Genomic DNA, 16,753 nt, shown 5'->3' with positions numbered 1-16,753 from the left:
TGTCCAGGAGTGCCTAAGGAGAGCTGTTGAACGACACAAGGAGAGCGCTGACCGCCACCGCAGTGACGCCCCCGTGTATAATCCGGGGGACAGAGTCTGGCTCTCGACGCGGAACCTGCCCCTCCGCCTGCCCTGCCGGAAGCTGGGTCCGCGGTTTGTGGGGCCGTTCAAAGTCCTGAGGAGGATAAACGAGGTGTGTTACAGGTTACAACTCCCTACATATTACCGCATTAACCCCTCGTTTCATGTGTCTCTCCTCAGGCCGGTGATAGCTGGTCCACTGCAGGACGATGAGGTGCTGGAGGTCCCCCCGCCCCCCCTGGACATCGGGGGGGGCCCCGGCGTACACAGTCCGAACCATCCTGGACTCCCGACGTCGGGTAGGGGGCCTGCAGTACCTCGTGGACTGGGAGGGGTACGGTCCGGAGGAGAGGTGCTGGGTTCCGGCGGCGGACATTCTAGATCCACCGATGCTACAAGAATTCCACCGTCGCCGTCCGGATCGGCCGGCGCCTCGCCCTCCGGGCCGTCCCCGAGGCCGGCGTCAGGGGAGGGGTACTGTCACAGTATCTAACGAAGGTGGCGCCCCTCCTCGGTCGGGCGGGGCTCGCCGGTCGTCGTCGCCGGCCTATTAGCTGCCACCGATCGTTGTTTCTGTGTCTTTTGGTTTTGTCTGTCTATCCCGCACCTGTTTTGTGTTTGTCATTAGTGGGGGGTTATTTAATGTGTATTTTCAGTTGGGGTTCTCGTGCGGGATTGTTCATTTGTTCACTAAGGACAGTTGTAATTGTATCCGATTAAGTAGACATTATATTGCCGGGCTGCGCCCCGCGCGCTGTTTGTTTTTCCAGTGCGCTTATTTGTTTTTTTTTGAGAAAAGTGTTTTCTCCTGGCGGACTTCGCCACGCGCCCTATGCCCAACGGCTATTACATCTGGTATTTATGATTAAAACTCAGTTGCTCCGGCTCTCTGTCTCCTGCTCCTGATTTCACATATCTACTGGTCCTAGACAATCGTGACAGTCAAGCCATCTGCTCTTCAGTTTCCTCCTGAATTTGTGTGCGCCGAATACACAACACTTTATGGTATTGCATGTTTTCTGGAAACTGAGTCGGATGCACTCACACACAGATATAGACCATAGCTACAAAACATTCCAAGCAAACAGTTTGAATTACACTTACTCAATCTTCAATAATTATAACAAATTGTTTATTTCATTTTTGTGCTTTATCAAAAAATACATTGATATCACGGTCAGAGTGAGGCAGCACTAGCCTAACGGGCTGATGTTTAGCAAATGTTAAATTGTTAAAGCAAGATGTTTACAGTCATGGCATACAAACACAGTACACAAGCACACGCACAGCAAGATCACAATTCCTATAATGGATCGAATCCCCAAACTGACAAGGTAAAAATCTGTTGTTCTGCCTCTGAACAAGGCAGTTAGCCTACCAGGAAGCAGTGGGTTGTCATTGTAAATAAGAATTTGTTAAATAAAAGATCCTCTCTAATCTTTACAGGAATGTGGTTCTGAATATTAACAGCAACATCTCCACCACTGGCATTTCTGTATTTTCTGTAAATGTTATAACCTTGTATTGCTACCACTTTATCATCAAAGGTATTGTCTAAGTGTGTTTCACACAAATTGCTCTCGCTAGAAGCCTGTGTCTCAGACATAAGGAAGTGGATGGCTGCAAACTTTCTACTCTTAAACTCGGACAAAACAGAGATGCTTGTTCTAGGTCCCAAGAAACAAAGAGATCTTCTGTTGAATCTGACAATTAATCTGGATGGTTGTACAGTCGTCTCAAATAAAACTGTGAAGGACCTTGGCGTTACTCTGGACCCTGATCTCTCTTTTAAAGAACATATCAAGACTGTTTCAAGGACAGCTTTTTTCCATCTACGTAACATTGCAAAAATCTGAAACTTTCTGTCCAAAAATGACGCAGAAAAATGTATCCATGCCTTTTTTACTTCTAGGTTGGACTACTGCAATGCTCTACTTTCCGGCTACCCGGATAAAGCACTAAATAAACTTCAGTTAGTGCTAAATACGGCTGCTAGAATCCTGACTAGAACCAAAAAATGTGATCATATTACTCCAGTGCTAGCCTCCCTACATTGGCTTCCTGTTAAGGCAAGGGCTGATTTCAAGGTTTTACTGCTAACCTACAAACATTACATGGGCTTGCACCTACCTATCTTTCCGATTTGGTCCTGCCGTACATACCTACACGTACGGTCACAAGACGCGGGCCTCCTAATTGTTCCTAGAATTTCTAAGCAAACAGCTGGAGGCTATGGAATAGTCTGCCTACCCATGTGAGAGACGCAGACTCAGTCTCAACCTTTAAGTCTTTACTGAAGACACATCTCTTCAGTAGGTCCTATGATTAAGTGTAGTCTGGCCCAGGGGTGTGAAGGTGAACGCCCTTGCTGTCTCTGCCTGGCCGGTTTCCCCTCTTTCCACTGGGATTCTCTGCCTCTACCACTATTACGGGGGCTGAGTCACTGGCTTACTGGTGTTCTTCCATGCCGTCCCTGGGAGGGGTGCGTCACTTGAGTGGGTTGAGTCACTGACGTGGTCTTCCTGTCTGGGTTGGCGCCCCCCCTTGGGCTGTGCCGTGGCGGAGATCTTTGTGGGCTATACTCGGCCTTGTCCCGGGATGGTATGTTGGTGATTGGAGATATCCCTCCAGTGGTGTGGAGGCTGTGCTTTGGCAAAGTGGGTGGGGTTATATCCTACCTGTTTGGCCCTGTCCGGGGGTTTCATCGGATGGGGCCACAGTGTCTCCTGACCCCTCCTGTCTCAGCCTCCAGTATTTATTCTGCAGTAGTTTATGTGTCGGGGGGCTAGGGTCAGTCTGTCACATCTGGAGTATTTCTCTTGTCTTTTCCGGTGTCCTGTGTGAATTTAAATATGCTCTCTCTAATTCTCTCTTTCTCTTTCTTTCTTTCTCTCTCTCGGAGGACCTGAGCCCTAGGACCATGCCTCAGGACTACCTGGCTTGATGACTCCTTGCTGTCCCCAGTTCACCTGGCCGTGCTGCTGCTCCAGTTCCAGCTGTTCTGCCTGCAGCTATGGAACCCTGACCAGTTCACCGGACGTGCTACCTGTCCCAGACCTGCTGTCCCAGACCTGCTGGAACCCTGACCTATTCACCGGACGTGCTACTTGTCCCAGACCTGCTGTTTTCAACTCTCTAGAGACAGCAGGAGCGGTAGAGATACTCTCAAAGATCGGCTATGAAAAAGCCAACTGACACTTACTCTTTTGTTACTGACTTGTTGCACCCTCGACAACTACTATGATTATTATTATTTGACCATGCTGGTCATTTATGAACATTTGAACATCTAGGCCATGTGCTGTTATAATCTCCACCCGGCACAAACAGAAGAGGACTGGCCACCCCTCATAGCCTGGTTCCTCTCTAGGTTTCTTCCTAGGTTTTGGCCTTTCTAGGAAGTTTTTCCTGGCCACCGTGCTTCTACATGTGCATTGCTTGCTGTTTGGGGTTTTAGGCTGGGTTTCTGTACAGCACTTTGATATATCAGCTGATGTAAGAAGGGCTATATAAATACATTTGATTTGATTTGATTTGTTTCAGAGATAGCCAGAACATGAATGTCATCTGTTACTTGCAAGTTATTGATTTGATGAACCTTGTTTCTTAAACTACATATGTTAATGTAGGCTATTTTGAGCACTTTTCTGGGATGCTTGCTTGTTTTCATTGCTTTACTGGGAAGCTTAGCAGAAGTAGATATTCTCATGTTATTTATGTTAGTGCATGGTGAGCTGCACACAGTGGACTTCCTACTAGGGCACACCGTCTCAGTGCTAACAGCATAAATCTGGTTCATAGACACGTGATTGCGGCAAACTAGTTCATAGTCACGTGATTGCGGCATACAACAGCTGTAGGATCAGCAGAGGCATTCGGGAAGTTAGAGGGACATAAATTAGGTTACTTACATTATGTCTACCACTGCCACTTGTATAATGTACATTTGCTAAAGCATTATGATGACTCAGCGACACAGTGGTAGAGATTAATTGAGCTGGGTTTGAGAATGCATAGAGACAGTGCAAAAAGAAAAAAGAAAAGCAGATGGCTTGACCGTGTTTCAATTAGTGTAAATCAATGATGACCGCATGAGTCATTGTGAGAGAAATGTATAGACGTGGCAGAAGAGAACCGCCGAGAACGTCTACGTGCTGCACTCTCTAGATTCACCATAAAGTCAAACAGACAGATCAGAGCCACACTGCAGCATGGATTATCAGCAACCCTTCTGCAATCCGGTAAGAATTCTACTTTGACATTATTTACATGTACTTTTCAGGCCCCATTATGTGTGCATTTTGGGAGTCATTTTGATACCTCATTTTGGTGTAATGTTACACAATATTTTTATATTCTGGACCCACAGATTTCCCTCTAGCGCAGCACGCACTAGCACATCCGATGCAACTAAAATCAGGTGCAATGGGTCTGTTAGTGATGCATTTAGTGGACTAGAATAAAAATGGGTTCCCCAGGAACAGGACTGAAAAACATTGAATAGGTCTGTGTATATTTCCTGTCATTTTCATATCCACCTTTGACACCTAAAAACTTAAGTGATTGATATAATTAATGAAAGAAGGTAAGAAGAAAGGAAACTATAACCTTTTAGGGTGGGTTGCACCAACATGTTTTTAATTAATCTAGGATTAGAGCTAATCTAGGTTTTGTAAATCTAGGTGTATAATTAATCAGAGATCTGTGGCACCACCATTTCTCCGCTTATGAAAACCTCGTCCGAACTGATGGAGGAATTTAGGAATGTACTGGAGGATAAAAAGACAGACAACACGACTGTCAAAAAGGAGGAAGACACCTGGGCCATTTTATGCGACAGATTTAATGGATCGACACGGATTAAAGAAAAGAGGGACCCAAATCAAATGAAGGAGTGCTGGAAAAATGTAAAAGCGAAAGCAAAAAAGGATGCGACAGAGCCGAGTGCTATTTCAGACCGGAGGGGGGCCTCAGTCCAAGGGAATTGATCCTCTCTCCCAGAAGATTTGAGAGATGATTCCCCAGCAGTTACCCCATAACCCCTATGATGACGACGGACAACTCGGCCCACCAATATTTAGTAAACATAAATAACTGTTAAATATCATTGACTATAATGCACGTTAAAACTTACTTACTTCCCTACAATGTTAAAACAATCATCGCAGGATGAACGGTGTCAGCCACCGGTAACGTGTGGGTGCTTTGTATGCGCTACAGTCAATTATGATTGCATGTATACTTATAGTAAATATAATTATTAATATAACGTTACGCCTACTGTATGATAGCTAGCAAATAAATTAGCTAACTAACGTTAGCCTGGAGTTTCACGTCCCGGAGTGAACATAAATATACACTTGCAAAGCCGACTTAAAACGAGGGCTGAGGGGCTTACATTGCAAACTTCCCTTGCTTGGCTAATCATTTGGACCACCGACCAAGTTGACGACGGGGATTCCCCAAAGGCATAAGGCGAGGCTAAGTGGACAAGGCTAAGTGGACGAGGCTAAGTGAACGAGGGTGTGTCTATTAAGTGTTTGGGCCGTATTTGGACTTTCTTCAGCAAAGATGGCTGAAGGAATGGAAGTGATAATAACATCATAACGAATCATGCAAAACGTACTGTTGACAGGAATATGTTAGTTCATGTAGAGACAAACTATTATGAGTATTGTTTTTAATCATAAAGTTCATTTACGAAAATCTCGATTTAGCAAGCTAGCTGACTAGCTATGTAACGGCTGTCGTGGTGAATGGATGACCAAAACGCAGACGGGATGTGAATGCTCATCTTTCTATTTAATTAGAATAAAATGAACACAAAAAACAAAGAAACAATAGACCTACAGGAACAGTTAGCAGGCTAACATAAAGCAGTGCTAAAACAACAACCCACAAACCCCAGGTGAAAAGCACACTCCTAATATATGACTCCCAATCAGGAACAACGATATCCAGCTGTTCCTGATCAGGAGTCACAAGACTAACACAGAAACAGAACAACTAGAAACTACATACAACACACAACTTCTGCCACGTCCTGACCAAATACTAAACAACTACTCCCTCTGCTGGTCAGGACGTGACAAGCTAACATTAGCCAGCTAGCTTTGTGTGTTGTGACATGCGTATGAAATTGTAATTCTGGTTGTTTAATATTTTAGGGACTCCAGAAACAACCAGCAAACCAGGCTGTCGTAATGTGAATCAGTGGATGTAAAGAATCTAGCTAGCTAAAGCATTTACTGCAAATTGAATGTACAATTTTGTAAGCTTGCCTTGCTGATATTTGCCATGCAATGCAGAAAGTTGAAACAACGTAGCTAGCTATGTTCTTGCTTATTGTGGGGGTCCAGGTTTTGCAGTTCTTTCAGAACATCAGCTAACTGGATTTGGGTGAAGGAGAAATAGGGGAGGCTTGGACGAGTTGCTGTGGGGGGTGCAGGGCTGTTGACCAGGGTAGGGGTAGCCAGCGGAAAGCACGGCCAGCCGTAGAAAAATGCTTATTGAAATTCTCAATTATCGTGGATTTATCGGTGGTGACAGTGTTTCCTAGCCTCAGTGCAGTGGGCAGCTGGGAGGAGGTGTTCTTATTCTCCATGGACTTTACAGTGTCCCAGAACTTTTTTGAGTTTGTGCTACAGGATGCACATTTCTGTTTGAAAAAGCTAGCCTTTGCTTTCCTAACTGCCTGTGTATCCTTAACTTCCCTGAAAAGTTGCGTATCACGGGGGCTATTCGATGCTAGTGCAGTACGCCACAGGATGTTTTTGTGCTGGTCAAGGGCAGTCAGGTCTGGAGTGAACCAAGGGCTATATCTGTTCCTGGTTCTACATTTTTATGTAGCCAGTTCAGATGCGGGAGGGGGAGGGGTTCAGCGACACAGCTGATATAACCTAGAGGATTTAGGGAGAAGAACATAGAGGGATGAAGTGAAGGAGAGAGACTGTAATTGAGAAAACAAGGTAGTTAAAGAGACAGTGTTCAACAGGAATATGTGTGGCCTCACCTGGTGTCCACAGCACACTAAGTGGCTGCAGAGTACTTTATGCTGAAAAACATAAACGGACACACGAGGACAAACAATATAGCATAGTTATAGAAATAATGAAGTGTTTTACCATTCTCCATGGTTGGCCCTCTTGCCTATTCTTTGAAGGTGGAAGGAGCCACAGTTATACACCTGAGCCTGCTTACTGCACAACACAATCCATCAATCAGATTGATACATGAGTGTGTGGGTTATAGGGTGTCTCATTGTTTTGTTTTTGTACAGACATCACAGCACCCTCACCTGAGAAGTAGAAATCAAAGGGAGAGAAACTGGGAATTGAATAACTGCAGTTGACATGGCTAAGTAAATGGAAGAATACTCTTATTGCAATGTGAAAGGCTCTTAAAGGAGCCTTTGGTTGTGCATAGTGTAGTCTATGGTGTTGCCAGGGAACAGAACCCTCTTCGAAGAAGTAGGAGGTGAAGATCTTCCGCACACGGATTGCCTCTTGCTGCGTTGTTGGACCCCATCCTTGAAACATCCTGCAGAGCAGCAGACTTCCCCTCTGGCACACGGCGGCGAGGTGCAGATCCCTTCCTGGTCCTCGTGTCCATCCTCATGAAGTTATGCAGGACACAGGTAGCCTTCACACACCTGAATTCCTCCAGGAGGCAGTCCCAGATGGCCCTGGTCACCCAACCTTGCTGTGCCCTACACGTTAACTGTAGGCAATCGTTTTGAAGGAATCTCCAGTTACAAGGTATCTAGGAATATGGAAGATACTGTAATTATTAGACTTTTACATCACCGGGTCATTGTGGATTACTAAAGTATAATATCCCTGATAACAAATCATGATAACATTGGATTGATAGATGCATGGGCGCACACATGTGCATGTGTCAATAACAGGATCATATCAAGGATAGCATCACAAATCAATGCATAAATACCACTCGAAGCTTGATGATGACTTGATCATTTGAGTCAGCTGTGCAGTGCTAAGGCAAAACAAAAATATGCACCCCTTTGAGTCCCCAGGACCAGGACTGAGACCCACTGCTCTTCATTGGGACCTCTTTATGTGTAGACAGGCTTTCATAGCTCTCTTTATCTGAGGACAGAAAACCTCACAAGAAGCAGTCTTCATTATAGTCAAATTACACCGCACTGAACAATTTTGTGTCCTCCAGTCTTCTCTTGTGTTCTGGTGCTTCTAGTTCCACCCTGTATGGTATTGAGAATATCAACGTCTTAATAATACATTTGAATACAGATAGCCTAATTAAGAATTGTACTTGTCGATCAAAATATATTTCTTTTTACATGTTACCAATGTCACATTATATACACCTTAGGCTGCAAAATGGTTCTCAATCAAGGTTCTCCTCACAGCATTCCCATTTGCATTGGCAGCATGTTGCACCTGGCCATCTTCTTCATTCTCCTCAGGTAGGTCCTCTTCAGCCTCCTCAGGTAGCTTGTGTCCTTGTCTCTTGCCAAAGTTATACAAAACCGCCACTGTAATAATGATTGTCAGTGTAGTGTCCATCTTTGTGCGGAGCCCCTCTAGGCAGGGGAATCTTTTTTTTTCCACACCAAAAACTTTTTCAATGAGAATTCTTACCAGGATATGAGAGGTGTTGCATTCTCTCTCTTCAGGTGTCTGGGGGTTTAAAAGGGGAGTCATAAGGCACCCACGACAGGCATATCCATTGTCACCTAGTAGGTGGCCTTCATATGCCCCCCTTTCCAGCATTGCACACAGATGACTATTGTCAAAGATTCTGCTGTCATGGGTGGATCCTGGCCATCTAGCTACAATGTTGGTGAGCTGACCTTTGTCACAAACAGCCTGCACGTTGATGGAGCAGTAACCTTTCACCACTACAGAATAGTTCTCCGTTCTCACCACCAGGGTTGGGAATAGGAATGCGTGTTGTCTATTGCCCCTAGTACACCTTGGAATCTCGCTCTCCTGTAAAATCCAGCTGCTGTTTCCTCTGTAGGATTCAACGTTATGTACTGATTCTTCAGACTGCCAATAGCACTGGACACTGACTACAATCCTGCAGACAGTTGACTTGTGGAGTCCACAAAGATCCCCAACGACCATATGGAAACATCCAGTTACGTAGAACCGTAGGGCCACCGGGAGCTGAAGTAGTGGGGGTACAGCCTCGTTCCTGTCACTCCCATGCTTAATGGTTGGTCCAACCTTTCTTTCCAGTTGCATTACAGGGTCCTTGGAGAAGCGGTATCTCCTCATCATTATCATTAAACTCAACAGGATTCAACCTGTCACTAATTATTCTCTGACGAACTCTGTCGTTTTAATCTCTCCACGGTGAATAGGCTGCCATTTTATCAGTTAAACCAGCTCAAGAGGCAGTTTAGAATTAGCCTCCAATCTAAGTTTATATTTAAAAATATATATATATATTCAGCAACAGGCTTAAAATGTATCTAGGTTTAAAGTGAAAACTAAAGGATTTAATTTAACTAAGATTAATTTAAAACTAGGTTTAAAACTTGGTGCAACAAGATGAATAGATAAACCTTGATTTTACCCAGTGTGGCAGATGGCAGGGAGAGGTGAGGGGAGGGGTTATTGAGGGGAGAGATCTTGCAGCCTGCTGGCTCCACCCCTGAGCCTTACATGGACTTCCTGCCCCAACGAGGCGAGGCTGTGGATCATTAAGTCAGGGAGTGCTTGGGGATAAAGGAGGAAGCAGCCTGCACAAAGGGGCAGAGAATGGAGAGAGAAATGTGGGTTATAAAGAGAACAATATCTGTGAGATAAACTGTTGTGACCTGGACTGTCGGATCACCCCCTTTGTGTACCGGATTGGCTTTGGACCTGAGTTTTAGGGTTACCCCTGGAGAACGGAACAGACAACGAGAACAGCTTGTGGACTGAAGTAATTGGTGAATTCCCCCTTCTTCCCCAGTGTACAAAAATCCCTAATAAACTCCCAATTTGCATTCTAGTTGTGCTACTGGTGAATTTTGTTATTGAACTTAGTGATGTGGAAACCCCACACCCTTGAGCCTGCTACACCAGTTTAAGAGTTAATCCATGTTGGTGCAACCCACCTTAGATTGTTATAGGTTACAAAATGCTTGATGTGGTCATTGTTAATGTTAGTTTTGCAATGTCCCTAGCCTTTTCAGGCAGACTACCTAGTTACTAGCTGGTGAGCGAGATTAGGTACCCAGCCTGGTCAAATGTTTTTTGCTTCATGCCCTAGAGCGTGCCATTCACAGGCTCTATCCAGGGAGCTCTGCATGAGGGGAAGACCATCACTGTGACAGGGAGAGTCCTGCCAGGAGCCCGGAGGTAAACCTACCTAGTAGTACATGTCTTTTTCACTGTAGGACAGCCATGTCTCCTTCAGCTCAGTCTTGTCACTCACTATCAGCACAGAAGGGATCTTGTTAAACCTAATCACTTAAAAATATGGCCCCCTTTCTTCTCTCTGTAGGTTTCATGTGAATTTGCAATGTGGCTCAAAAGAAAAACCTGACGTAGCCCTCCACTTCAACCCCCGATATGATGAATCCAAACACCATGTGGCATGCAACACCATGCTGTGCTCTAAGTGGGGCCCAGAGGAGCGTAAATATTATATGCCCATGACCCAGGAGGAACGATTTACCCTCATATTCCTGGTCAACCGAGATTCATATTCGGTCAGGAGACTTATCACTGATACTTAAGCTACACATTTTTGTTTTACTGTTTACTTATTGAATTGTATCTCAATTCTAGAGCAAAAAAGATTCAAGCCCTTATTATTTTCCCTCCATGTGCCATTGATTTTTTTGTCTCCTGAATCCGGTCTTATCCCAGGTGATTGTGAATGGTGTCCACTTCATGGAGTACCTGCACCGGATGTTAATCACCAAAGTGGACACCATCTTTGTGTATGGGGATGTGGAGATCGAATCCATTGCCTTCTCCAACCCTGCAGTGAGTATCTGACAGGTCCTCCGTTTGGGAGAATACTGTACATCTTTGCAGTATTTTAGAGAAACTATTATGCATTTTTTTTTTTAATCATAAAGGTCATTTCTGAAAATCTCGAATAAGCTGGCTAACATTAGCCAGCTAGCTTTGTGTGTTGTGACATGCGTATGAAATTGTAATTATGGTTGTTTAATATTTTAGGGACTCCAGAAACAACCAGCAAACCAGGCTGTCGTAATGTGAATCAGTGGATGTAAAGAATCCAGCTAGCTAAAGCATTTCCTGCAAATTGAATGTACAATTTTGTAAGCTTGCCTTGCTGATATTTGCCATGCAATGCAGATAGATGAAATAACGTAGCTAGCTATGTTCTTGCTTATTGTGCAGTGGAGGATAAAAATACCTGTATGCCTATGGATGTGTAGCTAGCTATCTAGCTGATCTGTGTATGGACCCAAACGTTTGGTATACATATTAGTTCAGAACCTAGCTATGAACCTCAGCTATCATAGCCAGTTGTGTCAACTTCAAAACAGTCTGAATGACATTTTAATGAAGCCTTTGGATTGAGTATAATATAACTTTGTGCCAAGGATGCAAGTTGTCTATACATGTAGTTATTACCATGCATGACATCCATCCCCACATTGTAGCCTGTACATTAAATATATTCACTGATCATGTACTCTACCTTGGCAAATAAAGGTGCAGTTCAGGTATGAGTGTCTGAGATTATTTCAGTCATATCCAATACCAGGAGTATCAAATTCCAGTCTTTGAATGATGTTGTGTCTGCATTACAATTATACACTTCAACAGTGTTAACCAATCTTGGTCCTTGGACAATGGTTACACATTGTAACGAATAGACTAGGGAAAAGGATTTAACTAGTTAAAGGCTGATTTGTAATTCATATATGATTTAAACAGTACACTACACTTCCTGTGCATCATGTAAATACTCTAAAACCAGTTAATCGCAATATCTAATGCCCTTCATCTGCATTGATCTGATAAACTCAGGATAGGTGTAGTATTTCAACCAGTAGAGAATGTGAAACATTTTGAAAGTTCATTATCCAAGTGTTATAAATGCACATTTATAATTGTAATATAAATAAAAGTTCAGTCTGTACTTCAATGCACATCTCTTGTGCATTATAAAAACAGAGGAAGAAAGGTGTGAGACAAAGGGAAAGAGGTAAGAATATAGGAGCAGGGAAGGCAGCATATAATTAATGAATCCAAGTGCTGCCCATTCTCTCAGTTCGTCACAATTACATAATAGTGTCTAGTCGGCCCGAAGTTTATCTTAAAAGCAGGTGAGCTGGCGATGATGGGACTGGGGGATGGCATCCTCTCTCACATCAAAACATATCTGCAGAGGAGAGAGCGAACATGTTTAAGCCTTGTTTTTATTTTTTATTCTAACATTGTTAGTCATAATCAGGAGGTGAAATGCAAAACTGACCTTGGATCATTAACTCTGGGACTACTACATCTCTATCTGTATTTCAATGTAAAGCATCTCTTTAATAATACTTCCTGTTGACCTGACCAAGTGACCTCTCACCTCTGATCATAGTGTGCCCTCTATGTAGCCAGTTCAGTTGCGGGAGGGGTTCACCGACACAGCTGATATAACCTAGAGGATTTTGGGAGAAGAGAGAGGGATGAAGGAGAGAGAGTGTTATTGAGAAAATAAGGTAGTTAAAGAGTGTTCAACATGAATCTGTGTGGCCTCACCTGGTGAGGTGCAGATCCCTTCCTGGTCCTCGTGTCCATCCTCATGAAGTTATGCAGGACACAGGTAGCCTTCACACACCTGAATTCTTCCAGGAGGCAGTCCCAGGTGGCCCTGGCCACCCAACGTTGCAGTGCCCTACACGTTAACTGTAGGCAATCGTTTTGAAGGAATCTCCAGTTACAAGCTATCTGTAGGAATATGGAAGACAATGTCATTATTAGACTTTTACGTCATTGTGGATTACTAAAGTATAATATCCGTGTTACGTTTTTCTTGCTCCCCATTTTCACATGTTAGTGTGTTTGTGTCCTAGGCATTACAGGTGTACCGAGTTGCGGCTAACGATGGTGGGCGTGGCTGTAGCTGATTGAAGAGAGGATATCTGTTTGCCGTGTGAGAAGAGAGAGAGAGAACACTTGTTTTGTTTGATTATTTGTTTTAATTTATCTTTGTGTTTCAGCCTGTCCTCTTGAGGTACTCCACCCTACCTAGGTCCTGGAGAAGGGAAAAAGGTAGATCTGCCCATGGGTGTACATTCCCACGTAGATAACCCATTGTTAGCCGGGCGGGTGTCACCCTTGTATTTTCTTGGAACCAGGTAGGACAGTGGGTTAGTGTTTAGAGTGTGTTAGGAAGGATTAGGTGTGTAGAAGAGGAGGGACCTTTTGACCTTTTGAATATTATGTTACTATTATCTCCGTCCTCACTTCTAGGGTAAGGAACTACACAAAAGTACCTGCCCTATCCAGAATACAGTCGTGGCCAAAAGTTTTCAGAATGACAAAAATCTACATTTTCACAAAGTCTGCTGCCTCAGTTTGTATGATGGCAATTTGCGTATACTCCAGAATGTTATGAAGAGTGATCAGATGAATTGCAATTAATTGCAAAGTCCCTCTTTGCCATGCAAATGAACTGAATCCCCCAAAAACATTTCCACTGCATTTCAGCCCTGCCACAAAAGGACCAGCTTACATGTCAGTGATTCTCTCGTTAACACAGGTGTGAGTGTTGACAAAGACATGGCTGGAGATCACTCTGTCATGTTGATTGAGTTCGAATAACAGATTGGAAGCGTCAAAAGGAGGGTGGTGCTTGGAATCCTTGTTCTTCCTCTGTCAGCCATGGTTATCTGCAAGGAAACATGTGCTGTCATCATTGCTTTGTACAAAAAGGGCTTCACAGGCAAGGATATTGCTGCCAGTAAGATTGCACCTAAATAAACCATTTATCGGATCATCAAGAACTTCAAGGAGAGCGGTTCAATTGTTGTGACGAAGGCTTCAGGGCGCCCAAGAAAGTCCAGCAAGTGCCAGGACCGTCTCCTAAAGTTGATTCAGCTGCGGGATCGGGGCACCACCAGTACAGAGCTTGCTCAGGAATGGCAGCAGGCAGGTGTGAGTGCATCTGCACGCACAGTGAGGCAAAGACTTTTGGAGGATGGCCTGGTGTCAAGAAGGGCAGCAAAGAAGCCACTTCTCTCCAGGAAAAACATCAGGGACAGACTGATATTCTGCAAAAGGTACATGGATTGGACTGCTGAGGACTGGGGTAAAGTCATTTTCTCTGATGAATCCCCTTTCCGATTGTTTGAGGCATCCGGAAAAAAGCTTGTCCGGAGAAGACAAGGTGAGCGCTACCATCAGTCCTGTGTCATGCCAACAGTAAAGCATCCTGAGACCATTCATGTGTGGGGTTGCTTCTCAGCCAAGGGAGTGGGCTCACTCACAATTGTGTCTAAGAACACAGCCATGAATAAAGAATGATACCAGCACATCCTCAGAGAGCAACTTCTCCCAACCATCCAGGAACAGTTTGGTGATGAACAATGCCTTTGCCAGCATGATGGAGCAGCAGCTACCTATCTATACAGTATGTGAAGTTGGCTAGATAGCTAGCTAGCCAACTAGCTAGTTCATTTAGCAGCTCATTTGAGTTAGTCTGCACTGTAGCTAGTTAGCTAATAATACATTGTTTTTTTTACATTTTTGAAATGTATTTACTTACTTGAATAGGTTCTCCCAGCCATGTAGACAATTGGAAACAGTGCAGCAAAGTTTGTTTGTCACCAGAGCATTTTAGAGGATATTACTTTTGAACTATGTACCCATTTAATAACCAGATCTTCATACAAACTTGCTATGCTGAATTCTTGACGCACAATTGAACGTGCTGCGATATACTACCTGCACACCCACAAGCAAGTCACAATGGGCGGCCTACACGGCAATCTACCGCTATCTAGTGTACATGCACCGTTAGCCCCCCTATCCATGAATCACTAGTGACATCCCTGGTAGGTAATATGATGAGGTAACACCTAGGATGTGGTGCTGAGGCTGCCATGGACCAAAGAGGCCATGCAGGTTCTAGGGTGGGCTCGATAGACAAAGAGGCCCAGGGCTGTCCAAATAATATTAGGTGTAAATGGGCACTTGTGAAGCCAGGTATGCCCATGTGGTGGCCTTCAGATTAGATGCAATCCTTTACCAATTTAAATTCCTTAAATTTAAATTGGAAAAGGTCCTAGAGTAACTTATGTAAAAGTAATATTTCCATTCACCTATCAATTCCCACGAAGCAACGGTTACAATGGAACGAAACCATTTCAATGGGATGTGAATTGCAATCACCAATCTGCAAAGGCCGCTGCGCAACGCAGGTGTACTTGGCATAAAATGTGTCAGTTGCTATTTTATCTGAGCGTCACCGTTTCAATTACTACATTCAAGTTAGCCAACACTTGCAAAACTGGGTCAAGCCATCCGCTCTTCAGTTTCCTCCTGAATTTGTATGCGCGAATAGACAACACTTTATGGTATTGAGTGTTTTCTGGAAACTGAGTCGGATGCACTCACGCACAGATATAGACAATAGCTACAAATCATTCCAAGCAAACAGTTTCAATTACACTTACTCAATCTTCCATAATTATAACAAATCGTTTATTTCATTTTTGTGCTTTCTCAAAAAAGACTTTGATATCACGGTTAGAGTGAGGCAGCACTAGCCTAATGGGTGATGTTTAGCAAATGTTAAATTGTTAAAGCAAGATGTTTTTAAATTTGGCTAATTTATAAAAATACAAAAAACAGATACCTTATTTACATAAGTATTCAGACCCTTTGCTATGACACTCGAAATTGAGCTCAAGTGCATCCTGTTAACATTGATCATCCTTGAGACATTTCTTCAACTTGATTAGAGTCCACCTGTGGTAAATTCAATTGATTGGACATGACTTGGAAAGGCACACACCTGTCTATATAAGGTCCCACAGTTGACAGTGCATGTAAGAGCAAAAACCAAGCCATGAGGTCGAAGGAATTGTCCGTAGAGTTCCGAGACAGGATTATGTCGAGGCACAGATCTGGGGAAGGTTACCAAAAAATGTCTGCAGCATTGAAGGTCCCCAAGAACCCAGTGGCCTCCATCATTCTTAAATGGAAGAAGTTTGGAACTACCATTACTCTTCCTAGAGCTGGTTGCCCAGCCAAACTGAGCAATCGGGGGAGAAGGGCCTTGGTCAGGGATGTGACCAAGAACCCGATGGTCTTTATTTATTTTATTTAACCTTTATTTAACTAGGCAAGTCAGTAAAGAACAAATTCTTATTTACAATGATGGCCTACCAAAAGGCAAAAGGCCTCTTACGGGGACAGGGGCTGGGATTAAAAATATGACAAAACACAACAAGAGAGACAACACAACACTACATAAAGAGAGACCTAAAACAGCACAAGGGGCAAGAAGGTAGAGACAACAATACATCACGCAATGCAGCCACAACTGTCAGTAAGAGTGTCCATGATTGAGTATTCGAATGAAGAGACTGAGATAAAACTGTCCAGTTTCAGTGTTTGTTGCAGCTCGTTCCGGTCGCTTGCTGCAGCAAACTGAAAAGACGAACGACCCAGGGATGTGTGTGCTTTGGGGACCTTCAACAGAATGTTAGACG

At 43.8% G+C, this 16,753-nt stretch overlaps 1 protein-coding gene across 1 annotated transcript; it reads left to right on the top strand.

Annotated features, from left to right (window-relative positions):
- Positions 1 to 4,054: 4,054 nt before the first annotated feature.
- LOC115154570 (galectin-9) lies at positions 4,055 to 11,298 on the top strand. Its single transcript, XM_029700920.1, has 5 exons — positions 4,055 to 4,322; positions 10,330 to 10,418; positions 10,564 to 10,771; positions 10,932 to 11,051; positions 11,250 to 11,298. Exons 1-5 carry the CDS (start codon positions 4,293 to 4,295, stop codon positions 11,289 to 11,291), a joined length of 489 nt encoding a protein of 162 aa, XP_029556780.1. The 5' UTR covers positions 4,055 to 4,292; the 3' UTR covers positions 11,292 to 11,298.
- The last annotated feature ends 5,455 nt before the right edge of the window (positions 11,299 to 16,753 follow it).

This window comes from Salmo trutta, chromosome 19, assembly GCF_901001165.1.
Source record: "Salmo trutta chromosome 19, fSalTru1.1, whole genome shotgun sequence".
In the NCBI taxonomy this organism is placed as follows: domain Eukaryota; kingdom Metazoa; phylum Chordata; class Actinopteri; order Salmoniformes; family Salmonidae; genus Salmo; species Salmo trutta.
The sequence above is the reverse complement of the archived record's forward strand: the minus strand, read 5'-3'. Positions and strand labels throughout refer to the sequence as shown.